Source organism: Planococcus citri, chromosome 5, assembly GCF_950023065.1.
Source record: "Planococcus citri chromosome 5, ihPlaCitr1.1, whole genome shotgun sequence".
In the NCBI taxonomy this organism is placed as follows: Eukaryota; Metazoa; Arthropoda; class Insecta; order Hemiptera; family Pseudococcidae; genus Planococcus; species Planococcus citri.
In genome coordinates this window covers 71,395,518-71,421,976 of record NC_088681.1, presented here as the reverse complement: position 1 = coordinate 71,421,976, position 26,459 = coordinate 71,395,518, and the positions used below count along the sequence as shown (strand labels likewise).

The 26,459-nt window shown below is 39.8% G+C and overlaps 1 protein-coding gene across 6 annotated transcripts in view; it reads left to right on the top strand.

The window, feature by feature from the left end:
• The window catches only part of LOC135849400 (monocarboxylate transporter 10), a 229,820-nt gene that overhangs the window by 47,801 nt on the left and 155,560 nt on the right, over positions 1 to 26,459 (top strand). The window contains exon 1 of one of the 6 annotated variants that reach the window (XM_065369814.1): positions 16,983 to 17,409. The exons of the other annotated variants lie outside the window; for them this stretch is intronic. Within the exon in view, the coding sequence (XP_065225886.1) occupies positions 16,998 to 17,409 (412 nt within the window). The 5' untranslated portion in view covers positions 16,983 to 16,997. Of the gene's footprint in view, positions 1 to 16,982; positions 17,410 to 26,459 lie in introns of those variants that run through there. 6 annotated transcript variants of the gene reach the window in all.

Sequence of the window (26,459 nt, the reverse complement as noted above, 5' to 3'; positions counted from 1 at the left end):
GCTATCGAAGATTACTGGAAAAACCTGGGGCAACGTGATAGCCTACCTCTGGATGGAGTAAATGAAAAGGACAGAACAGAAGTGGAAGTGGAAAATAATCAAGAAGCAGAAGCGCAGAACAATAAACACGAGATTTATCAAAAACGTTTTCAAACATTTTTTAGAAGAGAAGGGGATATGGTACCTAGCTACCTACATGATGTGATATCGGTAGATACCAGTCAAAAGTATTGAAATGTTAAAAAGTAATGAAGTTTTAATACTTGAAATTCAACAAAAACTGCCTGAAAAAGTGATGAAATTGGAAAAGAATCCTGTTTAAATGTAAAATCATTAAAATCAATGGAAATCATCTGAAAGAAACAGAAAAAGAAAAAGTTTCGGTGAAATGGAGCATGATGATGGGGAAATTGTGTAAAACATTGTTAAAATAAAAAAAATTGTAACGCGTGAGGCGAATGTATTAGAAAAAGAAATTGTCTTCATGACCACACTTTTTCACGCTTTTATTCGATAAATTATTACAAAAATACCGTACGTTTCGGCACTCTAGTTGCCTTCATCAGCGGCTAAACATGACTGAATAAAAATTACGTACACTCATCTCTGTACTGCATATTCGTGTACGTAATTTTTATTCAGTCATGTTTAGCCGCTGATGAAGGCAACTAGAGTGCAGAAACGTACGGTATTTTTGTAATAATTTATCGAATAAAAGCGTGAAAAAGTGTGGTCATGAAGACAATTTCTTTTTCTAATTGTTAAAATAACAACAATAAAAATGAAGCATTAAAATCATTGCAAATCAACATAAAACATAAAATAATGATGAAATTTTTACACGAATTTGACGAAATTCAGCAAAATTGCATGAAACATTGTTAAAACATTCTCAAGCGCAAGTAAAAGCCTAAAAAATCCTGTAAATCGCCAAAAATTGATAAAATTTTTGTAAAATTTGACAAAAATTGCACAAAAAAAAGTATTAGAAACATATTATAAGACATAACGTAAAAACAAAAAAAAAAAAATGGAAATCGTTGAAAATCATCGGAAATAGACAATTGACAAAAACGATGAAATATGTATTACGTAGTGAAATTTTGGCAAAAATTGCAACTTCGAATTGAAACCTCTTCTAAATTAATAAATTCAATCGAAGAAACGAATTCTGGAAACGGCTGACGAAGATTGTACATTACTCGTAGGGTATTTTAAATTCTATTTGGTAGAAGAACGAAACGAAGGAAGAAGTGACGAGTCGTACCAGCCCTAAAATGTTCACCGTATCTTCCGTCTTCTTAGGATTTTGTATTACATCAACGCAGCTCCAATTATGCAGCAGGGTAGTAGTTACATCGAAGTGAAATTTATGTGAAAACTTTGATGGGTATAATTTAGCCGACATCAGATCCGTATGCCCGAATGTTAGCATTATGTGTATAGCGCGTTCGTTAAAATTATATTTTTTACGACTAGGCCGCTTCGTCTTTTTTGGGGTTGTGGGCGAGGGGTGCAGTTTGCATTTAATTTTAAAAAGCTTCGTAATTTATCTGCGGGTCGGGTCGGTCGCGCGCCTATCGTGACAAACGAAAGCGGAAAATTGTTGCGGTACAGTTTCCCTTTCGCTCGTTTCGTTTATTTTTCACCATCATACCATACTCGTACTGTACGTAAATACGTAGTAGGTAGGAAGGAGGTACATATACAAACAGAGACCCGAGACCGAAATATGAGCAAAGAAAAGGAGTGTCTGTCGTCGCAGTTGTGACTGTGGCTGTGGCTGAGGCTGAGGTTGTTACAACAGATACTTAGAAAAGATATCGCTAAGCGGAAATGATAAATGAGCGGGTGTTATATTACATCTGCCAATATACTCACCGCGTAATAAACGTCCGCGAATAAAAATACGAGTATATATATACATGTCAAATGATTAATTATCATTTTTAGCTTTTTTTCCCCCTCGATCCCCGATCCGTTCCTCGTCTGGTTGTGCTTCTTTTTCACCAGCGGCGGCGGCACGGCCCGGCCTCCTTTTTAATGCGACGAAATGAAAAAATACGCGTATTAAGATGGAGAAGTTGGCTAAAAGGCTGCGTCTTGGCGTGGCGTGGCATTTGGACGAGTGTATTCTATCTGTTCGCTGTTCGTTTCTTCGTTTTTCGCCATTTGCCGTATAAAAGTAAACGGACGTCTCGAGGCTGTTTTGCTGAAATGATAAACGACCTTATCGATGAATTTGGACGCTGCGCTGCCCGCTGCCCGCGCCCGCGCCCGCGCCAGCCATCGTCACGTTCTACAATACGAGTACTATAAAGGCTTACGTTCGGTCGTCGTCGTTGAATTACTCGTATACGTACGTTGCTTCGGATTTGTTTGGCGAAAAAAAATAAAATGGGGCCGCCAATCGTTTAATTTTGTCGGTTGCTAATGCTATATCATCATCGCGTCATCGCTATCGTCGATGAAGACATTTTTCACCTTTCGCTGCAACAATAGGTTGATAGTTGATACACACATACCAGGTACAGAGTACAATCGCGCAAATTGTTCCGTATCGGTATCGGTATCGCGTATCGCGTATGCGGGCTGCCTTGTTTTTCATTTTCTTTCTCGCGCCTTCCAATTTTATTGGTTTTCCTTCTCCTCCTCTCCCTCCCCTCCACCCCTGTGGTCTTGTTCCCTTTCTTGTGTGCCCTCGCAATGGTTTTCCTTGGGCATTGCTATAGAATTACCAAATTGCGTTCGATTTTCTATCGCAACTTTTGGAAAAGCTCGCATTTTACTTTGGTATTTATACACATTGTGTACTGTGTAGGGTAGAGGTACAACGTGTATACGTACTCGTAATAGTGTATGTGTACGCTAAACACTATGTGCTACGTTACTCGTTAGCGTTAGCGTATTCCAAGGATGAAGTTTCAAAATGAAAGCTGATACGCCTTTTGTCTTATTCATCTGTCGTATGGTTCAAGCTGAAGCTGAAGTCATTACTTTGCTCCACTTCCTCCCGTTCATCGTTCAGTCTTCATCGTATGGATGGTTACTAGATACCTAGCTCCTCTACCCACATCAGATGGATTCAGGATACAAATGATGTACATGTACAAGTACTGTGCTGCTGCTGCTGCTGCTGCTGCTGCTGCTGTGCTGCTTTACTCGTATCTGCGTAAACTAGATACAAGAGTAAATCTCAAACATTTTCTCCTTCACCTTTCGAGAACAGGCATAAATCGCGTACTTAGTTAGGAAATGTAATAGTACAACTAGATATAGGGGAGATAGGGATTACTCGACTGCCTCTGAGTAGGTACTCGTGTCATGTTGGGCTATAATTCGATCTGATTTCGTAGCCTTTTGTATGAAAAAAAAAATGGTTTATTTTTCTTTTGACAGATGATTATCGAATACTTCGCAATAGGTAATTATTTTATTAGCGATTTGAACTTGGTGGTGTTTTTTTTTGTCTGTTGTTCCGTTTCGATGCAATCTAGCTATGTAGATGATGGTGAGATACCGTAATTACGACCTCGACTATACGCCAATGTCGTCGAACGACGACATTATCTACCCGCGTTCTTTTTTTGTTCTGAAACTTGAATTCTAAATGTCGATGAAGTCGATCGAACAAAAATAATTCCCAGGTGGCTACTTTAACTAAGTGACGATGATATTTCTCTATTTTTATTCTTATTCGGCGACGCCGACGATTGCGACAATGGTACCATTTTACCATTTTACCATTTACGAACGCGTCTTCGGCGCGGCGGCGCGGCGAAGTGACGATATCGTCATTATCGTACTTACTCGTAATACGCTTAATATACTTATAGCTGGCAGACTGAGAATGTGCTTACGTTTACGCTTACCTTCGTTCAACTCTAAAACTACCTTCTTAAGTGCGCGTCATCCGCTAGAGATTTCAATCAACTCGACTACGCGACGATTAAAATGCAAAACGAAGAAAAGAAAGGCAACATTTGTTAAAGTCAGAAGACGTGGCGCGCAATGTTCGTAATTAGATAATTATAATGAAGAATACTAATTGTTTGGAATTTGTCATGACTCATGACCATGAGTCATAATCGACGCGAAATAAAGGGGGGAAAAATAGTCGGCGAATGATTCACTTGCGACTATTTTCGTCGTGGTTTTCGACCTCGAGTAGTTGAGGCCCCTTTTCTCTTTTTTAGAAAATTTTATCACCTACGCATTGAAATAATAAACTAAAATTGCAATTAATCAGCAATTACTCATCAAAACTGAATGAAAACTTATCTATTTTCTTCGCCCGAATGATTCTCATATTCTGTTCAATAGGTAAGTAGAGGTAGGTGCATATAACATGTGGTTGGATAGTTTAAAGAGAACATTCGGGTTCAATAAAATTATTTCTTTCAGGCTAACAAGGGAACCTCTTGAGGTGTCCGCCTCCGATTTGAACGGGACCGCGATTTTCGGAAAGCGCATGTTCTAAAACCCCCAAATCCAAATATTCAGCTGCCCAAGTTCATTTTTCGATTTTTGGCGAATTTTTGAAAATCCAAAATTGACTATTTTGGTGATTTATGCTTTTTTTTTAAAAAGTACGTATTGATCAGTAAAAATGTTCAAAATAAGTCCTAAAACTGGTATTAACCCCCCCAAATCCAAATTTCGCCATTTCCAGCCATTGTGGAGCCTCCAGCGCTATTTTTCAATTTCTCCAGAATTTTCAATATTTGCTCCAGAAGGCGTGAATATGAAGTTGGGCAGCTAAAAATCGAGTTGTGTGTTATACTCGATCTGTTTAACGAGTTTATCCACTTTTGAGCCAATTCTGGAGGGGACACCTCAAGGGTGGTTTTTTGACCAGCTTTTTTCATTAAAAAAATAGGAGGTGACCCCAAGGCTGAAGTCGAGTTTCATGAAGGAGACCCATGAGATGAAAGTGGATCCAGTGGAGGAGAGAGAGAAAAGATGGTCGGACCTGGAAAAGACTACATGTTACGAGAACCTGGCAAATGGACACGAATTGCCATATGTAGAGTGGCTCACACTGAACCGGATCCGAGCCGGATGCGCCCGGACAGCAGTAAACCTTACTAGATGGGGCATTCAGGACGATGTGAAGTGTCCGGATTGCGAACAAAAACAAACTGACGACCACCTCCTCGTATGTGGCACAGGCACTGCATACACTAGAGAGGAGCTGTGGGGAGAAATGAACCTTCGCACAGAAGGCCTGGTGCAGAGATGGAAGGGGAGAATTTAGAGAGATCCGAATGTCCCGGACACGAGAAGAAGAAGATTAAAAAAATATCCAAAAATTAAAGGGAAGCCCAAGAAAGGCTGGAAATGGCGAAATTCGCTCTCGTGTGGTTAATTAATGGCAAAATACAGCGATTCGCGCAAATTTCAAAAATTTTCTCACAAACGAGGAATTTTTGGTTTTTGTATATTTTTATTTTGAAAAAAAACCACTCTTGAGGTGCCCTCTCCAGAATCGGCTCAAATGTGAATACATTCATTAAACAGTTCGAGCATAACACACAACTCGATTTTAGCTGCCCAACTTCATATCCACGCCTTCTGGAGCAAATATTGAAAATTCTGGAGAAATTGAAAAATAGCGCTGGAGGCTCCACAATGGCTGGAAATGGCGAAATTTGGATTTGGGGGGTTAATACCAGTTTTAGGACTTATTTTGAACATTTTTACTGATCAATACGTACTTTTTAAAAAAAAGCATAAATCACCAGCAAAATAGTCAATTTTGGATTTTCAAAAATTCGCCAAAAATCGAAAAATGAACTTGCTTGGGCAGCTGAAAATTTAGATGTGGGGGTTTTAGAACATGCTCTTTCCGAAAATCGCGGTCCCGTTCAAATCGGAGGCGGACACCATCAAGAGGTTCCCTTGTAAGACCAATAGTGTGCTACGCGCACTAAAAAAAAAAAAAAATTATAATAAGTCTTACGCTATTAAAATCTGAAGTAGGTAGAGGTACCTATGTACATTGTTTCTCGAACGATCTGTTCACGTCATCTTGCCTCACGTGCTTTTTCACGGAGAAAAGCTCGTTTGGAATTGATTTTTTCGTTAATTTGATGGATAGGTGACGTATTAGGTTGTTTGAAAATCTGGTAGTTTGCCAATCGCTCATCAGGCACCCTTGTCTCGTGGCTTTTTTTTGCGCTCACTCAACCTTGACTGAGGTGGTTTTTTTTTGCTGTACGGAAAATACAAATTTCATTGTTTTGGAAAAGAAACAAAATTATTACCTCCCTCGGTCACATTTCAATCGCAGGCATCACCGCTGCGCTGCCAGAGCCAGAGCCAGACTGTACTCGTGGGATGAAAATAATACTGTACTATGTACAGGTAATGTAATTATCAGAGTTGCTTTATGTTAGAATCTCATGTCGCTATAGTACGCGTCTTCGTTCCCTAACGTAACGTAACGTAACGCAACGCTACGCTACGCAAACGTATAAAGATATCAGCGTAAAAGTGCCGACTGCCGAGATAATACAAATATTTATATTCGAGCCATTCGAAAATGAAATAACGCCGCTTAATTTATAGGTGGTGTATATAGTGTACGAGTATACCTACACAATACACATATAGCTATACGGGTAGTTGTACTCACCTTCCTATGGCACCTATGTAAACGAGTGCTCCCCCTTCATAGTGTACCTCTGTCCTCTACCTACCTTTACGTTAGGTTGATACGTGTATCGAGCCGGCTCCAGCTAAATGGTAACGCGATGAAATTTATAGGCAATTTTGGCACACTGTCGCAGCCCCTGGCCTGTCTATAGTTCGACTCCGCGTTTCGGTGGCCCTGGCCACCTCTCTCGCCCGCCCCGCACCGCATCGTTTTTCACAGCCAACCCTTTTCCTACGTTTAACTTTGTACTCGTCTCATCGCTATCGTTCCTCTGTAGCACCAACTCACTGCTTTACTTATAACAGCAGCTAGTCGCGGTGAAAAAAAATGCCAAAAAAACATACTTAATGTACTTTTTTTACGCATTTTTTGTATTTACCTACTCGAAATTTCCAATTAAGACGGGGCTGTCAATTTCGAATTTTCGTCAATTTCGTAGCTTAACGTTTTATACAGAACCGCCGCAAAAATTTCGGTTCCAACATTGTCTATTCGAAATTTCTTTTAAATTTTATTTTCCTCGAGCGTTGTCAAATTTTCCTGCACTTCCCCGCCACATCGTAGTTATCTCCCAAAAAATACGCGACGAACTCGTGTAATAACTAATCGAGCAACGCGAAAACAACATAGGCTTACTGTGTTTTAATCGCCTAATTTTATGCTTTCATTCGTCGCGTTTATGCAAATTCACGATTAACTGATTAAGCAACGAGTGAAGCGATTCGGCTTTACTGCCAACTCGAATGAAAAAAGTTTACGCCGCTGTTTATCCGCGTATATGACGAGGAGACGCAGCGCAGTACAAAGCGGTGCCTTTCTAACGCTGACAAGAGAGGATACTCCGACTAAGTTGCAGACATTTTTTCAAATCGCGCACGCACAAAAGCACATCTGCTGTCGAAATGTCAGCTTCTGAAATGCATTATCGCGGATTTTCGGCCAACTTTTTAAAATGAAATTTGAACCAAAAATGCGGAGAAAGAGTCAAAATTTTACCAAATTTACCTATAGGAAGCTGAAATTTGGTACATATTATATATCCTAATACGTATGTATTTTCGACTGCATTGCAGGCTCCAGCCGGATCAGTAAGCTATAGCTTTAAAGCATCTTCGGATCGGATTCGGTGGTCCTAAAAAAAAAAACATCTAAATTTTATCGTGTCGTAGATCGTATGATTTTCATTATTCTTCTAATAACAAGTACATTTTTATACGGTTGATTTTGTATTTGTAAAACATCCTGCGTAGACATAAATCTCGATTTTAGACTGTTGTACGCTAAAATTGATATCTACAGAGATATAAAATCGAGAAACTATATTTTTTGAAAGCGAAACTCGCAACGCACAAAACCACAAATTTTTATCGAATTATACGACGTACGTGGGGTATAAATAATCGTATAAACCGAATCATCGCCCTTTAATTTTCAAGTGTGTTGCTCGTTTCGTTCGTGGTTTTTTCGCGAATTTTTCCAATAAAGCGCGAAAAAAAATTTCATAGCTCAATTTTTTCCAATAATTTTCAAACATTTACGATGTAACTGTTCGATTGTTCCCTTGTTATTTGCTCGTACGTAGTCCCTACGTAGTACGTACCCCGAGACGATCAAGAGCCAGGTTCATTACACTGAACATTGCCTCGACGTGCTGCTAATGTCAGGGCAGCGCTATCTCACTAATGAACTACGAGCTACGTCGAAACGCCAATTTTGTAGAGAACATTGTAGCACAGCTTAAGACGCTTTCTGTTAATTTTTTCTCAAACTTCTCTTTCACCACGAATATGTACTTTTTGATTGGAAAATAAAAGAATTCGCCTCCGTTTTGATTAATAATGTTGTGTAATTGCGCCGCTCGTCTATCGCAGATGTTGTCTTGTGATGCTCACTAAGCACGTACCGATGACTGAAAAATTATATCAAGCCGAGCAACTCTGATTAGATCTGATCGTGTAGTACGAGTAATTATGCCAAAACATCGAAAGGTATTATTTTTGTAAATGGGGATGGAGTGTGGGGGGGGGGGGTTAAGGGAGGATGGTTTAGATTGCAATGATGCCAGTTTTTTGGTCACTGTCATTATTAACAATTCAAAAAAGTACTTAGACATATGGAAAAAAATGGCCGAAAAATATTGATAATAAAATTGAATCAGTGAGAACAGAAAGGGACCAAAAGTCACATTTTTGGAAATGTTTTTTTTTCACGGATATAGGGGTTTCAATGTACGGCGGATGGATTGGTGATGTCAGATTTCCGCAAAACTGCCGGGAAAGTGGTATCTGGGCGCAGAAAAAGAGCGGATCCGCATTTGTGACTTTGTTGTAAAATTTTTTGAATTCCTTGAAAATAACTAACATTTTTGAGAAGACCATTTTTTGAAATTTAAGTTCATCTCTGAACTGAAAAAAGATGAAAAAATTAACAACTTCGGCAAAAAGTCGTATACCTCAACGGGTTTTTAGTCAATTTAAACGATATAGCAGTATAAATGATGTACTTAGATGTAAAATCAAGCCCCATTCGTGCCCGAGCAATTTCAAAAGAAATTTTGGTGATTGAGTGCAGAAAAGGTCTAAGTCCCATTTGTTTAGGCAGCAACAGCGCCGGCGCGCGTGAATATTTTTTTTTCTAAACAGTGCTAAAAATTGTGTCTTGGGGTACTCTTTCAATGACCTTAACCCTTTCGGCTACGAGACAAACTGACGGATAAACTTCGAAGTGCTTTAAACTGAGTGAGGTCGCGTCGGTTGCTGCCTAGAACTCAAAATTTGCTGGAAATCGAAAATTCAGAAAGTATTCATGTCACAAATGGCAATAAACCTTAAATTGTCTATTATTCCATTTATGACATCAAATAGCATTATAAATCAAAATTAAGCCTTCTGAGGCATCTGATATTTCAAGATGAAAGTATTGATAACAAGCATTTTTGAAAATAGAAAAAAAGATGAGCTAAAATGAAATAAGTTTGTGTAAAAAAAGAAATTTTTGAAGAAAAACAAGGCATGCGACTTCAGATAGTTATTCAAACTGCAAATGTTTGAAGGTAATTGCTTGTGGGAGGATTAAAATTGATGGAAAAATCTTTGTGTTATAGAGAGCATTTTTTGAAATTTTGATAACTCGTGTCACAATTCTACCTGAAAAGTATGACATCATTTTCATTTTCTGACACATACATCTCTCTTGAGGTGATTTGCTTGGGTGAGTAAGTTACCTCAGAAGATGATTAGATGAACTTTTGCGAGCATTTGAATTTTATGATAGATACTGTGTCATAATACAGCCCTCAATCTGTTTGTCATAAGGAGTTAATAAAAATAAAATACGTACATCATGTTGTGGAATTACTGGAATTACTTTTTAGAAGTCATCTTACAAATAATGAATTGATTGAACGCAGTCTTTATGACACAGTATTCGTCATAAAATTCAAATGCTTGCAAAAGTTTACCCAGTCCTCTTCTGAGGCAACTTACTCACCCAAGCAAATTATCTCAAGAGAGATGAATGTGTCAGAAGATGAAAATGATACATATTTTTCAGAATTTCATTGAAAATTAGCGTTGAATTGTGACATGGGTTTTCAAAATTATTTTCTAAAATGCTTGTTACCAATACTTTCATCTTGAAATATCAGATGCCTCAGAAGGCTTGATTTAGATTTATATTGCTATTCGGTGTCATAAATGGAATAATAGACAATTTAAGGTTTATTGCCATTTGTGACATGAATAAATACTGAATGTGCGATTTCCAGCAAATTTTGAGTTCTAGGCAGCAATTGGCATTACTCACTTTAAAGCACTTCAAATTTTATCCGTCAGTTTGTCTCGTAGCCGAAAGGGTTAAGCATGTTTACCAAACATTTTTGATTTTAAAATAAATCAGTTTTTTGTTATTCCTGAAAAGTGCGAAAATGGACTTAGCCCCTTTCTGTTCTCACCAATTCAAATAATGACTAAAAAATTGGCATCACTGTAATCCTGTAATCCAAATATTCCTCCAGTTTCATGAAAAAATATTTCCAAAACACGAATTTTTCCATAAACAAGGGATTCGCTAATAAGCGTTGACATTTTCCCCAAAACAGAGGGGGCAAGGTTTTTTTTCTTCAAAAAATCCCTTTCTTGAAGACTCGTATCTCCTTCCAGCGGCATCCTCAGAGCTAAAAATTTTTCCAAATTACCTTCAACTCAGAATGAAAATTTCCACTAAATTTGGTGAAAATCCTTCGACCTTTTTTTTTGGTTCGCAATCCACCTCAATATAGTCGCCAAATGACCTTTTTCGGAGAAAATATGATTCTATCATTTGTTACTATACCTGCATAAGCATAGGGGATGCGATTCAAGGATAAACCCGATGGAGTAAACCATGCACACATGTACTCCGATAATGTTTTTTCGGCCGAATCGGTCTGTGAAAAATGATCTTCTCTTTCGTGCTCTCCTCTGCGAGTATAGTTTTCTTTTTTTTTTTTTTTGGAAATCTATTCGAATGGCTGTTTGCGTCTCCGTTTACACGTTACGCGATATAATCGCGCTTCCAAAAACACCGCGTCGCGTCATTAATTTCTTTCGCAGCCTTTTCGCCTTTTCGGACCCGCTCTCGCGCGTCTCATTTTCCCTTTTACAAAACCATCAACTACTATGGCTGTGGTTATTCGAGCTGTACTGGACGCATTTACTTAATTGCCTCTTCGAAATAGTAACAATGACAAATAAACATTTCGAATAATAAGGCGCGATGCGACGCGACGCGGCGTTTTGCATTCTTCCTCCAAAACTCGAGTTGGCCAACGCGAGGCTTTCATTTAATTTTCTTAGTACCGCGCCATCGCCTTCACCTTGTGGTCGGAGGTCGGCTAAATGAGGATGAGATACGATTTGAGGGGCAGCTTTCGTCTTTTTCTTATCGACGTACATCAATTATGCGGTATAGCCCACCAGCCTACGCTCTATTCCATCATTTCTGTTTCGCAGCACATCGAAATGACGTGACGTGTTTTCTTTTTTCTCTCAATCAGTCGATGAAAAATGTGCCGAAAAATGAAACTGTTTGCTACATCGTGCAATTAATACCTATTACCTGACCTACACGCTACAGAGTACAAAATCGCCACACCGTTTGTTAAATTTCATTTCGAACGAATAATCAAATTTGAATTTCTGATATAATTTTCGTTAATATTATCGCGTCATCGGCGAAAAAATAGAAATATCCGAATCGTATGTTATCTTATCTCGTTCTCGCGCGTCAAGTTGCGCACTCGCGTAGTTTTACATTTTATGCATTGAAGAAAACCTTTATCGCTTTAAAGGTATGAGTCCTGTCAGTGTCAGATGACTCATACTGACGCTATCGCTATAGGCAATAGGCATTATTACTCGTATTTGCTTTCGAAAACCGAAAAGAGCGCATCACTTTTTTGCTTGCAGTCGTACTGTATAAAGATCAAATAAACTTTTCGAAATATTGTCATCGATTTTTTCGTAAATTTTGAAGTTAAGCACATACAGTATGTAATTTTGAATTCAAACACCGTTACCATTTCAGCGATTTTTCATTTTAGTCCGGCATATGACAATAGGAGTAATTGCACCCCCCCCCCGCCGATCCTCCGGGACAACTTTTTTCTTAAAGGGGACATCCTAACGAACATTTTAAAGCAAACTTGCCAAAAAAAAAGTTGGCCTTACTTACAAAATGGCGGCCATTTTGATTGACAGGTCAGCCGAAATCGCAGATTTTGCGTTTTAACATAGGACTTGCACGAACCTTTTCAAACTTTACAAAGGTAGATCGAAAGATCGTGCAAAAATTTATCACCTGTCAAAATTTCAAGTGCTAAAGTGCGTTTTTCGATTTTTGGTGAATTTTTGAAAATCGAATTTAGGCCAAAAATGAGGGAAAAAATTAAAATTTTACAAAATTGACAGAGAAAGCTGAAATTTGGGATATACCCTATTTTCAACATGCCAAATTGATTGTAAACGGTTTCAACCCGTTTTGAGCAGTTCTGGAGCCTCCAGCAGATTTTTGAATCTCGAAATTCCCACAAAATTCCATCAAATTGGAGTTGTAAAACTAAAATTTATTCTAAAAACTAATTTCAATACGCTACGAAGTACTGCAGGTGAATTTCAAGTCGTTTTGGATCATCCAGCGACTTTTTGAAAATTCCTGAAGTCTCCAGCAGATTTTTGAAACTTTAAATTTTCACAAAATTTCATCAAATGGAGATGGAAAGCTGAAATTTACTCTACACTCCAATTTTAACACCCTCTCTCTGTTTAAGAGGCTCGGATCTAAAATCAATGTTCAGTATAAGTACGTTTGATTCCAAGTTCTAGTAATCTAGCAATTTCTTCGCAGAAAAAAAATCGTTCACATACGAATGAATTATTGAAAAATCAAATTAATAGGTATGGCACGACGAAACTTGACAATTTCGATCCTATCATCAAAAACTGATTCGAGAACGACTGAATCTGTGCTTACTCAAACCCGATGACAGAGAACGAATAAACAAATGTGGCAATATTTAGGTAATTTTTTCAAATTCGTCAATAAGAATTGAAAATAATTCGATTGTGATCGTGCGTGATTTAATACAAAGGTGAAATAATCGTTCACCTACGAACGAATCACTGACTGATGTGTGTGTACAGCATACCTAGACCTACATCAAATTTAGGCGAAGATACGAGCGTTAAAAATAAAATTACCTGTTTATATTACATATCATGAAAATGAGCAATTTTGAATACTCGTTCGCGAGTTAATTTACGTAATTTTTTAACGAGTTTGATAGGTCTTTTTTTATTTAACCCTTAGCTTACGAAGTGAACGGAAAAATTGAAAAATTGACCCGCTTTCTTTCTTCGCCACGCTGTTTTTTTTGTCCTAGTTATACGCGTGCACGTTTTTACAAGAGAACGTGCTGGGAAGGCGGGGCGGGGTGGGGGGAAAGAAGATTTGCCATGTATTTTTTAAATTCTATGACGAACAACTCGGTGTAATATTAAGTAACGTGGAATAATTTTGGAAAAAAGAACCGACGACAAACACTCGGATTAAGCAAACGGCGACATTTTTCTTGTTAGAAAGCGAAAAGTGCGGTAGGGAAGTTGACAGAGTCGAAAGCGTCGCCCTATTACCCGCAATATAGGTCGCCTCAGTCTCTCGTTAAACGCGCCGAAATTAATGAAATAAAAAATTTTGAATATTAGAAAACCGAGGCGTCTGCTAATCACCCGTCTCTGATCTTTCGTCTTCTTTAATTTTTCTTCTTTTTACTCGTCAGTTTTTTTTTTATGGATAAATAAATTGAGTGTTTAGTCCCTTTGTACTGTACTAATGGCGGACATAAATTTACGACGATGAAAAACGGAAAGTTTGTTCTTGAATAAAATTCGGCGTTATATTTGAAATTGTGAAATGCTATATCACCGCGGAGGGCGTGCCGAACCGGGGGAGGGGGTGTCTCAGACCCTCAAACAGCAAAATTTTGGTGAAAAGTTGAAAATTTTTGGAAAAAATTAGGTGAACTGGAAAAGGTTGGGAAAACATTGTGTAATCGGGGAAAATCAAAGAATTACCAAAACCGTTTTTATACTTCTTGAATTATAAATTTTCAAAAGTTTTCGCCCTCCTTCGCTCGGGCCGCATCATTTTCCTTTTCCTTTCTCCGACTTCGGAGAGCTAAAAAATTGACTTCTCGCATCAAAAATAATGTTGTTTTGCATTTACTTGAAATTTTCAAAAAAAGGGCCAATACATTCCAGTAAAAACTGCCGCAACGCGACATCCCAATTTCGGCCATAATATCAAAAAATGTCCCATTTTTCGCCGAAAATCCGGAAATCGTAATTTCTAATTTTTGCCAAAATTGGTTGTTTTTGGACATGCATATAAAAATTATGTCCCGATAAAAAATGAAGAATTGTGAACTTTCGAGAGCTTTCCGCCACTGTTTTTGTTACTTTTTGAAATTAAGCTAGTTTGATCACTTTGATGTCGTTTTTATATGAATTATTGAGAATCTATACTCAATTTGAACATGTGGTTAGATTTTGCGCTACACTCGTGCAGACCTCTTCAGAACCTCAGCCCCACCTAAATTTCTACCCTCAAGAGCCTCTGCCCCGCCACAATTTCTACTATTTTTGAAATTCAGCTACTTTTACAATATCTGTGTCGTTTTCATATACGAATCTCGAGTGCTGTGAATACGAATACCACGTCGCGTTGGATTTCACGCTATGCTCATGCAGCTCCTTCTTGAGGGAGGGGGGTTGCCTGTCACGGAGACTGGCTCAAAGTTACTGGAGATTGCGAGTCTGATTTTCAACCTATTGTCTTCAGCGAATGAGCCAGCCGTAATTTATTTGGCAAAATTGGCGAATTTTTTGTCGAATTTTGAAGTACGAAGGCGTGATAACTGATAAGGTTGCCGAAATGGCCGACAGTAGATCAAGTTGCGGCCTTGAGGCAGGTCGCGTAGTTCGTGGTATCAAGTTTACGTAAAGTACATATTTATGTTGCGGTGTAAGAAGACGTATAAGTATTGGTCGTCGCGATGATGGTACTTGTATTTTGTAGTTTGCGGCGGCCCGCGGCCGTTGCTGCCTCGAGCTGGAGCGTGCGCCGCGCCGCTCTTCTGCTTTGAACCGTGCTGCCCTTTACGTTTGAAAAGCAGTCTGTCAGTACTCACGTGCTTTGTTTATCTTGGTCGCGACCGCCGCCGATACACGTTCGTTTCGCTGCCGCGCCATTTCACGCATTCTTTACTTTTCCATCTTTTTTCCCCTTGCGCCGCCTTGCCCCTGCCGCAGCCCCCCCGCCCTATACGGCGAGTTTCTCTTGGTGATAGCCTAGTTGAACACTGATGGCAGATCGTTTAGGTTTGCTCGGATTTGGAATGCAATTGCACCTGTAGTTCTGTCGGTCGCGATTGCCATCATTCGCGTAGTGTGTGCGTTTTTAAAAAAAAAAATTTTTATGTAAATTGTGACGAGTTGAGCCGCGATCCGCGAACATGTTCATCGTAGGCTTATTTTGGAGGCTGCATTACCCGCCATCCGAATTGGCGAAATGAATTCGAACGCGCGAATGCGAATGCGAACAAACGATCCAACCGTGTGATTGGTGGACAAATATACTAGTACTCGTAGATGAAATACCTACCGAATGGAAATGGTTGCATAAATAATCGCGGGTAATACTCGTAATTCGGAATAGCCGCGCGATCTGCGGTTTCTGCCGTCTGCCGGGTGCGGTACTCTTCACACCAGAATCAGAATGTCGATAAGTTGGCGAACGAATTTTATTCGTCATTTTCGTTATTCGTTTTCGGCGGTGTTACGTTTTATTACGACGACGACCGTTACCGGGTATTACTACGAGTAAAACAGCTCGCGGAGCGTTGTACGATATAAAGGCGAGCGAATTTGTTAATTTTGAATTTTACATCTTTTTACGAAAGAAACGTACCTATTACGTAGTTATACGAAAAGGTAAAACGCGTCTCATTAAAATTTGCGAATTTACTCGCAGCAGCGTAGTTACCTACTTGTGTGCGAGCGAGGTACCTACCTACCTACCTACCTATAGTATACCTACGTTACATTTGTCGGTGTAAAATTTCTCTCGTTTCGCTCGGTTTTTATTTCTATTAAGGATAAGGATATTATTTTGTACTTCGCTTCCGATATCTACGTGCAGTTGTTATCGAGGTTATAAACAGCGAAAGAGTGTAAAGCGTATAACTAGCTGTAGCTGGAGAGGTACCGACTCTCGAGCCAAAGTATGCGCTCAACTTGCCTGTACCGTGTACCGTCGTCGTCGTCGTCGATCGTGTACGATGTTGCATTTTGAATCGTACACCAAGAATGGAGTGCTTCTTTCTTCTTTTTTTCCATTTTTTTTCCAACGCCAACCGTGTGTGTTTTTTGAAATTTCATTACACTCTATTATGCAACGAATAACTACGCGTGCAACGTTTTTCTGACAAACGCGGTTTGTCGGCCTGCTGCAAAAAATGCGCTTCTAGGTGCATGGTGCATGCATAAATGTTCATACGTGTATCGCGTGTTATGTTTCCAGCTGTGCGATCGCCATATCCTCGCGAATCTCTTCAAAAGTGTTAGCTAATTCCACCCATTCGATCGTCGTCGTGATGTGGCAGCAGTCGTCGTCGTGTTTCATTTTTCAACTTTTACCATCTGTTATTTGTATAAAGGCGACGACGACGCGGACGTGGAAATTCACGACGACCATAGTCGTATGAAAGAGATCGGTCGAGGGTCGAAACTTTCATCGAAACACGATGACATTGTCTGCATCGTTATCGTTATCGAAAGCGCATTCCTGGCCTTCTGCGCTTATACCTGCTGCGGGCCTTTGTGGCAGTGAATTTTGTCGCCACGACACCGCTACCCAGACCTCTCCGACACTCGGTGATCCGACGCCCACATCTACTGTGCCAGCTGCGGATGCTCCGACGACGACGACGACGACGACGACGGCATTTCCATCCACCGGTGTCGTCAAAAAGAAACAGCAGTACCCGCAATCCAGCAAATTGTTGCAAAGGCATTACTATCCGGAAGGCGGCTGGGGCTGGGTCATTATATTCTGCGCTACGTGCATTCACATCCTCAATCACGGACTACAGTTGGCTTTCAGTGTGGAAAATTGTTTCATCGCTGTTACGTTCAAGGCGCCTCCTTTGAGCACAGGTTCGTACGCGCGATTACGCGATATGAATTGCGCTTTATTACGTACGTATTGCGAGAGAAGTTTTACCAAATTCCACGGGAACTCCCTCCCCTCCCCCCTCCCCCTCCCCAAATGAAAGAAAAAATGTCTCCAGGGTGTCCATTCCCTGATCGGAAAAGTTTTTCCAACCGGCGCGAGAATTTTTGAATCCAACGCAGAGGAACCGAAAGAGGACCCCAAAATATACCACTAGCCAAAATTCCAGGTGCTAAAATTCATTTTACGATTTTGGACTTTTGGTGAATTTTTAGAAATGAAATTGGCCTTGAAAACTTAGATTTGGCATGCACCTCATTTTCGACACCCTCTCCTCCCGAATCAATTAAAAACGGTTATTCGAACTGCATCGAGTTATTCCAGCAGATTTTTGATATGTAGTTGCAATTTGCACAGAATTTAACCCGATGAAGTTGGAAAGCTAAAATTCATTTCAGTTCCCCCCCCCCTCATTTCAGCATGCTGAGTCGATTGGAGATAGTTTCAACTTTCAATTCGTTTTGGAGTTTCCAGAAATTCCATTTTTGAAAAAATATCCTAAAATAATCGGCACAAGTTAACTTCGGAACGTAGGAACATTTGACCGATTACCCACTATTTTTTCAAAATGGGTTGCTGTCAATTCAGAACCATAATTTTGTTCATCAAACTTAGTTCCATTCCAATCTTGCAGAAACCAATGTTGGAAAAACGGTGTGTAATAATAGGATGGTTCAAATGTTGACCAAGAAATTTAAAAATTGAAACTAGAATTGGTACTAAAAGCTGGAAAAATTGAAAACTGATCGAAAGTTGAATAGGTACTGAATTTTTTTTTCAGTTTCGTAGCCCTACTTCGAATTCTCTGTTGAACACGTCAAATGAAGGCATTGAAGTAATGTTGATGGTCGTACCATAAAACTTTTTTTGAAAAATATTTACTCAATTCACAAAAACAAATTTCGTTATTGGACTTGGTGCAGGATGCCATCAGCGACTTAAGCTCATCCAGAAACGAATCACACGCCTCATCCACATCCATAGCCCAAAAAACATCTCCCTAAGTCACAAGTTTAGTGTTATTGAGGGCACGATTTGATGCAGCAAAATTGTAGGGGAGATTGTTGTACCACGGACCATTCCACCACTAACGCCCCTAGCGGAATTTGGACCCTACTACGTTTTATAGCATCACAAAATGAACCATAGGCGATAAAGTTTTCATTTGAAAATTTTGCACACGATTATCACGTCTGAGAACGAAAAATTACATTTTGCCATGTTTTGTGAACTCATTTTGGCCTATTATTTAAATTTGAAATTTGTCAAACCAATTAGTGCAACGTGTAGCTCAGCTACACCATCCAAGTGTAAGTACACTTATTCACTTTTTGGAAAAATATTGTGTAAAATTTTACAGAAATTTTTTTCCAAATTTTGGGATGTCTTGTACCTAGGACCAAATTTCATCGTGTACCACGGACCACAATTTTTTCATCTAATTTTCACGAATTTTGATACTTTTCTAGATGCCAGGATGCCCTTTTACACAGTTTTTACATTGTAGCGTCTGAAAACGTTTCAAAATTGGTTAAAATTGGATGAAAATTCTATAAAGCATTTTCCAGGGTATTTCCTTTTGGTCCTTGGTACACAACCCGTTGTACCATGGACCAAAAAAAGTGACTTTTTCAAAAAATTCTGGAGGGGAGGGGAATGAGTTTTGAACAAATGTGAATATCTCGTTTTTTTGTAAAAGGCCATTCTTTGATGCACCCAGTCACATTTTCAAAAATTGTTAATGGGTGGAGTCAATTCCCAAAAAACGAAAAATCGGTCCCTGGTACAACAGTCTCCCCTACCTGCCACCTGCCACCTGCCTTGAATGCCTTGATACTTGATGTGAAAATCCGGCACCATTGTAACCGTAGTCACCTGGGTGGTTGATAAAGAAACGATTATGCGACTACGCGTGTTTGTTTTGTCATTACTTACACCAGTCGCGAGTTGGCCGCATAGTGCAGCGTTGAGCGTACATATACCTAATTACTCCTCGGTAATTGTTGCAACTGCAGCGTCAGCGGGAGCGAACAGTGAATGGTATTCTGCAGACGTTACCAAGTGATAACAAAGGTACTTCATTAAACAACGTTAAATGAAATATGGCAGCGCCAGCGGCGGCAGCGGCAGCGACGACGACGACGACGCAGCAAATGATGCATTGCGCGCATTAACTACCTTCTCTTGTATGTAGGTACGTCGAATGCGACCAGTCGCGTGCACCATTCTGCTATTCTCTTAATTACAGCGCTCGATGGCGCTGACTCTAAAACAATAACAATAATGTTCAAGCCACCACGTACGGCTACAGCGACGGCGACGTGTGTTTACGAGTATTTCGCGTACCTACTTACCTACCTAAATGGTACACACTACTCACTTATTGTTTGCAGTACAGTGCAGCGCAGCGTAAAGCGCACTGCTCGCGGTGCCATCTTCATCTTGTGGCTTGTTGGTTGTTGGTTGTTGCGAAGAATAATGAGGCGGTAACAGGTTAATAAATGTTATAGCATTTGTCAGCTCGCTAACACGTAATTTTGATTTTCTCCTCTCGCCTTTTCCTTCCAACTTGCAGCACGTCGCGTTGCCTCGTTTGACTTGGCATTTTCCCTTATCAATACACGTACTTTTACTGGGTTGTTTGTTCTGCGGATGCCGCGCTTCTCGTTTGCCATTTTCAACGCTGAAATTGCTGTCTCGCAGTTCTCGCATCTATCGCAAATGCGAACAAGTCGAGTTAACGTCGCCTCCTCAACGTGGTATTTATTTAGTTCACGCTGTCCGGACATTCTTTGGGAAACCTGGGAAACCTGGAAAAGTTGGAGAATTTCATCTTACTTACTGCAAAAGTAATGGAACGTCAGCGAAATTTGAAATTTTCCCTACAAAATAATCTCTTAAAATTGACCATCCTCGAACTTGATCAATTTTTGTGAATTTTCACGCATTTTCATTTCGATTTTTCTATCCTTACCTCGAAAATGGAAACATTTTGACCCAAAAAAATTCGGACTCTAATAGATTTGAAGCTCCTCCCTCCTCGAGAACATACAGGATTTACTAAAGAAAGGAGGCACAAAAGAAGAAATCCTCAACCCCAAAATGCTCATTGAGACAGCTTGCGAGTACATATACGTACAATGTTCCTGCAGTGTTATGCTTTGTGGACTACAAGAAAGCATTCGATTGTGTCGAGTGGCAGATCCTGCTAGAGATGGGTGCTCCAAAACGTCTAGTGCGGCTGATCAGACAACTGTATGAGAAGGGATCAGCTGATGTGCGGGCCAACAGGACAACATCTGGAAAATTCTACTCGCAAAAAAGAGTTTTACAAGATTGCATCGTCTCCTCTTCTATTCCACATCAAATTGATCTGGAAAACTGGTAAAAGTGTAGGAGAATCATTTCTTCAATATTGGACTCACTGGGCAGTTGGACACCCTGTATAGTTGTTTCGTGCCACTGCTGTGCTGATACGAGTTTGTCCACTGGATAGACCTACTTACTTATACAAGCCCGACGTGGGAAATGAAAATGACAAATTTTCGTACCATCTGATCTGATTAGTTAGCGAATTCGTCTTCGTGCAGAGTCTATCTACTTGTACTCGAACAAACATCGCAGGTGCGTCGCATTTAAGAGAGATACCGTCGACCATTAGCACGATGCTTTTAACGAGTCTCATCATTCATCGTCATCGGTTATTCGAAACCGCTGCTGCGCCGAGTACTCGTATCGCGCTTTTAGCTGCCTACTCGCTCGCACAATTTCATTATAAATCGTCATCTTTCGCAGTTTCGCCATCCCCCGCCCCCGCACCACGTTGGTCTTGGTATACGAGTATAATATACAAATGGATTCTTACCACCATACCACACACCCGACACCCCCATTTGAATGGCGGATGACTGATATCGCTTTATTTTGAGAATTTGCTCGTACAAGATCAAAAAGCGACAATTAAATAACTAAGGGCTGTGGCTATGGCTCTGCCATCGTCGTGCTTTGAAATTGGATACATAGACCTACCACTCAGCCATTGCCGCCTCACTGACGGTTGGGTTCGAGCAATGCTCGTTAAGGATTTCTACATCGCGCGTCGCGTCAGATGAAAGGTTGCAGGTGTGACTTTTCGTGGCTCGTGGGTAACTATTCGTTTGAAAAAAGACTGCGCGTATAAGTTTGCACAAAGTTTCGTTCCTATTATACGAGTATATGTACCCTGCCTACCTAAGTATCGACGACGTTTGAAAGAAGTCTAGGCTGATTTAAAATCCGCAACTTAATCAATCTCAATCTCGAAAAAAATGTCGATGAAAACGTAGATTATAGATTAAAATCCCGAATACCGCAAATTACAACAAATACTTGTATATACGGGAGTACGAGTACAATGTACATTTAGAACGGCGGCTATTGGCAAGAAGAAAGTTTTTCCATACAGCAAAAAAGCAAAAACAAAGATAAAATTAAATAATATATACGTATTTGTACGGTAAGGAAAACTCACTCGCCATCGCCATCGCTAGCCGCGAATTGGCGAGGCGGTATTAGCGGGGGTACGTAGTTCGTACTACGTACGGGTAAGTTGAATTCAAACTGTACGTCTACGTACTACGTACTACGTAGGGTAGGTATAAAGCGGTGGCGTGCAAACTCCGGAAAGACAGATTCGCATTACTTTCTTTATAGTATGTATATAATGCTTAATAAAGAGATGATTTGCTGCAGTTTGAGATTTTTTCAAAAAAAGAATCTTTCCTCGTACCGAACCGCACCGCACCGCGTACGTCTACGTGTACTTCGTATTATGAGTAATACACATGCGGTAATTCTGCCTCGTCCCTCGTCTCATTCGCTGCCTTCTAAATCTTCACCATATTTACTGGTCGTATGTACGGTAGAGGTACACTATGACTACGCTACGCTATTCTATGTACGAGTAGCTCTAGCTCTAGCTATGATAGCTACAGAGTAGTTTACTTCAGTTTGGTTTTTACTCGTACTTTTCCAAGCTTCACCGCTTCAGCTCATTTTTAGTACGATCAATATAGGGCAAAGTATACATATATGCAACTGTTAGTACGACTTTCTGGTAATTTGTTGATAAATTTTACAATATCTGCACGGCTCGTGGCATCGTTATGATAACGACTACGACTACGACACCGAGACCGACATTCCAGAATGCAACAAATCCAACTTTTTCTCTTAACTAATTCGTAATTCATTGTTTTTTGTTGCAGGTGAGTGCAGTTTTTACTCGTATCGTAAATAGATAGAAGAATGTGAAAATCAGTAAGTTTTTATTCGTGTTCCGTGTTATTTTATGTACCTAGATGAAATTGAGGCTGCGAAAAGCCAGGCTAGAAAAATCAACCTTTTTTAAGGTCCTTCACCCGCGTATGAAGGTCAACGGACAAATTTTTGAAATTACCATGCCAAATTGGCAAGAGTCGTAGATATTTGTCAAAAATTTCTAAAGTTGAACGTTAAAAGCTGAGTTTTCAAAAACTTATCAAATTTTGGAGGTACGATTTGAAAATTTTGAAAAAAAAATCCACGAAGCATTCGTTTTCGCGGTGTTTTACAACTACGAACCTTTCGTGACCAGTTTCGTAAAACTTGACGTGCAAGAAAAAAAATAAATTAAATCTTTTGTCCTTAACAGACCTAAAATACCATCTTTCACACGCATTTAAAACAACCCTTAGGTTGACTAAAGACAATCCCAAGGGAAGACCTAGCTATCTAGTAGCTTCGCGAATGTCTGGCGAATTACCGCCTCGCCATTCGCTTTTCGGTGAAATAAAAAAAACGAAAGCACTTTTTAAGCACTGGTAAATCCCATATATTTCAGGAATAAAACAAGACAATATATGGGTTAAAACAAAGGAACAAAAAGGCAAAAAATAAGGAACAAAAAGCAAACAAAAATAGTTAACAATGAATGGGATTATCCCAGCGCTACCCTACCAGTCCTATACCCCTCGGTACCGGGCACGAAAGCATCCGAGAGACAGGAGCACCCTCACTCCATACCTACCCAAAAAGGTGTAGGTACAAGGTCGGATTCCCTATTCCGTAGCTAGCGGATAGGTAACCCTATGAGCTATGTACTTGCACTCGTAAGCGAAGTACATAGACTGAATTTTGACACGTAGAGCCATCGCGTCGTTAGCCATAATTATAGCTAACGAATCCCTACCTAACAACGTCCCTATACATGCCGTAGCGGATAGGTACGCGGTCTGTTAGGTAGGTGCACTGCTCTAAATTCTAAAAGAAGTTACTTTTCTTCCCCCTTAGAGGAAATAAAAGTTTACTTTTTCTCGCACTACATTGCCCCGATTTATTTTACAAAAAATGCAAGCATTCTTTATAAGATAAATCTTTGACACGAAATACAGAAAAAGTGAAATTTTGAAAAAATTACCCTGAAACCTACACACCCATGGGTGGTCTATGAGGAATGCCCCGATTTATTTTTTAAAGAAGGCACCGGTAACAAAAGGTATAGAATAACAAAAAATATTTTGTAAAAAAAACAATAACTAAACAGAAGAAACTAAAAAACTAGTCAGTCTTAGACTTTTCAAAAAAGAAAGAATGTTACGAAGTATTTATATAGACGTATCGTAACGTTATCAGTAAATAACCAAATAAAATAATACTTCTAAGTAGACATTAAATGTTTGTAACTAGTCATCTTAGAGCAATGAAACTAAAAAAAATAAAAACACACTTGAAAAGACAAAATACTAGTAAAGACAAAACGATATGTCATGAATTAGGATTAAACAGAATTAATACTTCTAAGGAATATTAGAATGGCTAATATTTAAAAGGACATCTTAATGTTAGAGAAAATACGAAAAAATGATGAAACGGCCAAGGCCATAAAAAAGTCAAATTACGAAATAATAAAAGGTTGTCTATCTAGACGTTGAGTATATAAGAGTAAAAATAGAAATTATGTACAACTTATTGATTTCGAAAATCATAGTATACCTATGGGTATTTATATAAGATATTAACACGAAGATACTAAAGTATTTGGTAAAACAAAAATAAATTTCCAATTGAAAATACTCAAAATTGATTACAATCTAATCTTAATTAGGTTTGTACACAAAAAAAAATAAAAAATCAATTCGTATATTATTGGCAGCCCTGCTGTCTTCGGTTTTTTCGTCGCGTTGGTCAATCGGTTGGCAGCATTGGTGCCGTGGAACGTTTGCCGGTGATAAGAAATCGAAATCGAAGGTGATAATAAATCGAATTTGAGTCGGTTCTTTGAACTTGTGAATAGTTTTTCGAGTTGAAATCGTTAAAACGCCGAGAAACGCGCAGATGATGATCGAATATTCTATTTAGCGTGAGAAACGATCGGTAAGATTCTCGTGATGATCTCTAAAATGATCTGATTTAAAAGTCGCGGAATATCCGAGGTGATATCGTACATTGGACCAGTCCGATCCAATGAATCTTCTACGAACTCCAGGTACATTACCACGCCGGGGGCGGCCAACTTTGTTGCCTCTTCTCGCAACCACTTTCGGAGAGATCTTCTCTTGAGTGGGTGCACCCCATACAAGATTGGTGGAATTATCACGATTCTTAGCGCGTTGCGTTGCAACAAGAATTCAATCAACTGTTTAATTCCAACCCACATAAGATTCTCTGGAATATTTTGAATCTCATGCTCCCCTATGCAGAGGAGAATGAATGAAGGTACGGTGATAAGATGATTTTCAATGTTCTTTCCGAGTAACTCCGCACTGATCATTTCGCCGTTGAACGAAGACTCGTATAAAGCCATTCTTCGATCTGGCTTGTTTCCAATGCAGTCCAATATCATGGTAAAAACGACCCCATCACCCAGCAGTAAATACTGCTGCAGATAGTAAAGGTATTCGTCGGCGCGGCGCTTTAATTGAATGCGGGCTTCTGCCAAGTAATAATGAAAACGCTGCATCACCAGCTCAGGACGGTGGATGTAAGGAGGAATGGTCTCTACAAGGTTGAAGCCACTATTCCTTACTATTGACTGGAAATTCGAAATGTTCACCGGCAAATCGACGATATTGTTATTGAACATGACTCGCGTGTCATGCCGGGTGGCGTACTCTCGGCGCGGATTTCTCGACGATGGCACTTTAAAATTTGCGCTATTTTGAAGCCTTCGGTTAGCTAGTTGTTCTAATCGCTGCTTACAACGTTCGCTGCGATTTATAGGAGGCGATATTGGTCGTAACCGATATGGTTTTTCAATTCTACCGTTGGCTACATCTCGCGATGGAAACTGTACACCCGAAGGACCTGCACGAGGAGATTTTCCACCAGAAGGTACAGTTTGTTGGTGGTTCGAATCAGAATTTCCAGCCTGTTTTACGCCCGCCGGTGGAGATGACTTAGGTTTGAACGGAGTCACCTTAGCAGTTGACCGTGATACTTTGGAAATGCTATTGATCGTAATGCGGGGTTGCCTCGAGTTCTGTTGCGCAACATGGCGTTTCCAAACGTCAGAATTATTTGAGTCTGAATTAAACTCGATGTTAGGAGACGTCATGAGATCCAAAGGTTCATCGACATCGGATTTCATTGGAGAGTCATTGCGGTAAGTCGGCTCGTCTCGAAGGGGGGTTCCTACGTTATTTTCGATATCGATTGGTTTCCATAAAACTAATTGGTTCTCGATTTTTTCAGCCTGGTTCGGTGTTGATGAAAACGGCGGTAGAAAACTGGCATATGGTTCAGCAGGCACCGGAAAATCATCGTCCTCCTGCATAGCTGCTTCGTTTACAATGTCGATGATGTCACCATCGTTTGTCGGATGCTCAAGATCGTGGATCATTTGGTTGATTTTATCGCTTTTCGCGGTATCAACATACGCCTGTAGAGTATTCCAAACTTGTTCACCATCGATCGAGATTATAGAAGAAGAGTCGTCAATCATAGCCAGCAATTCGTC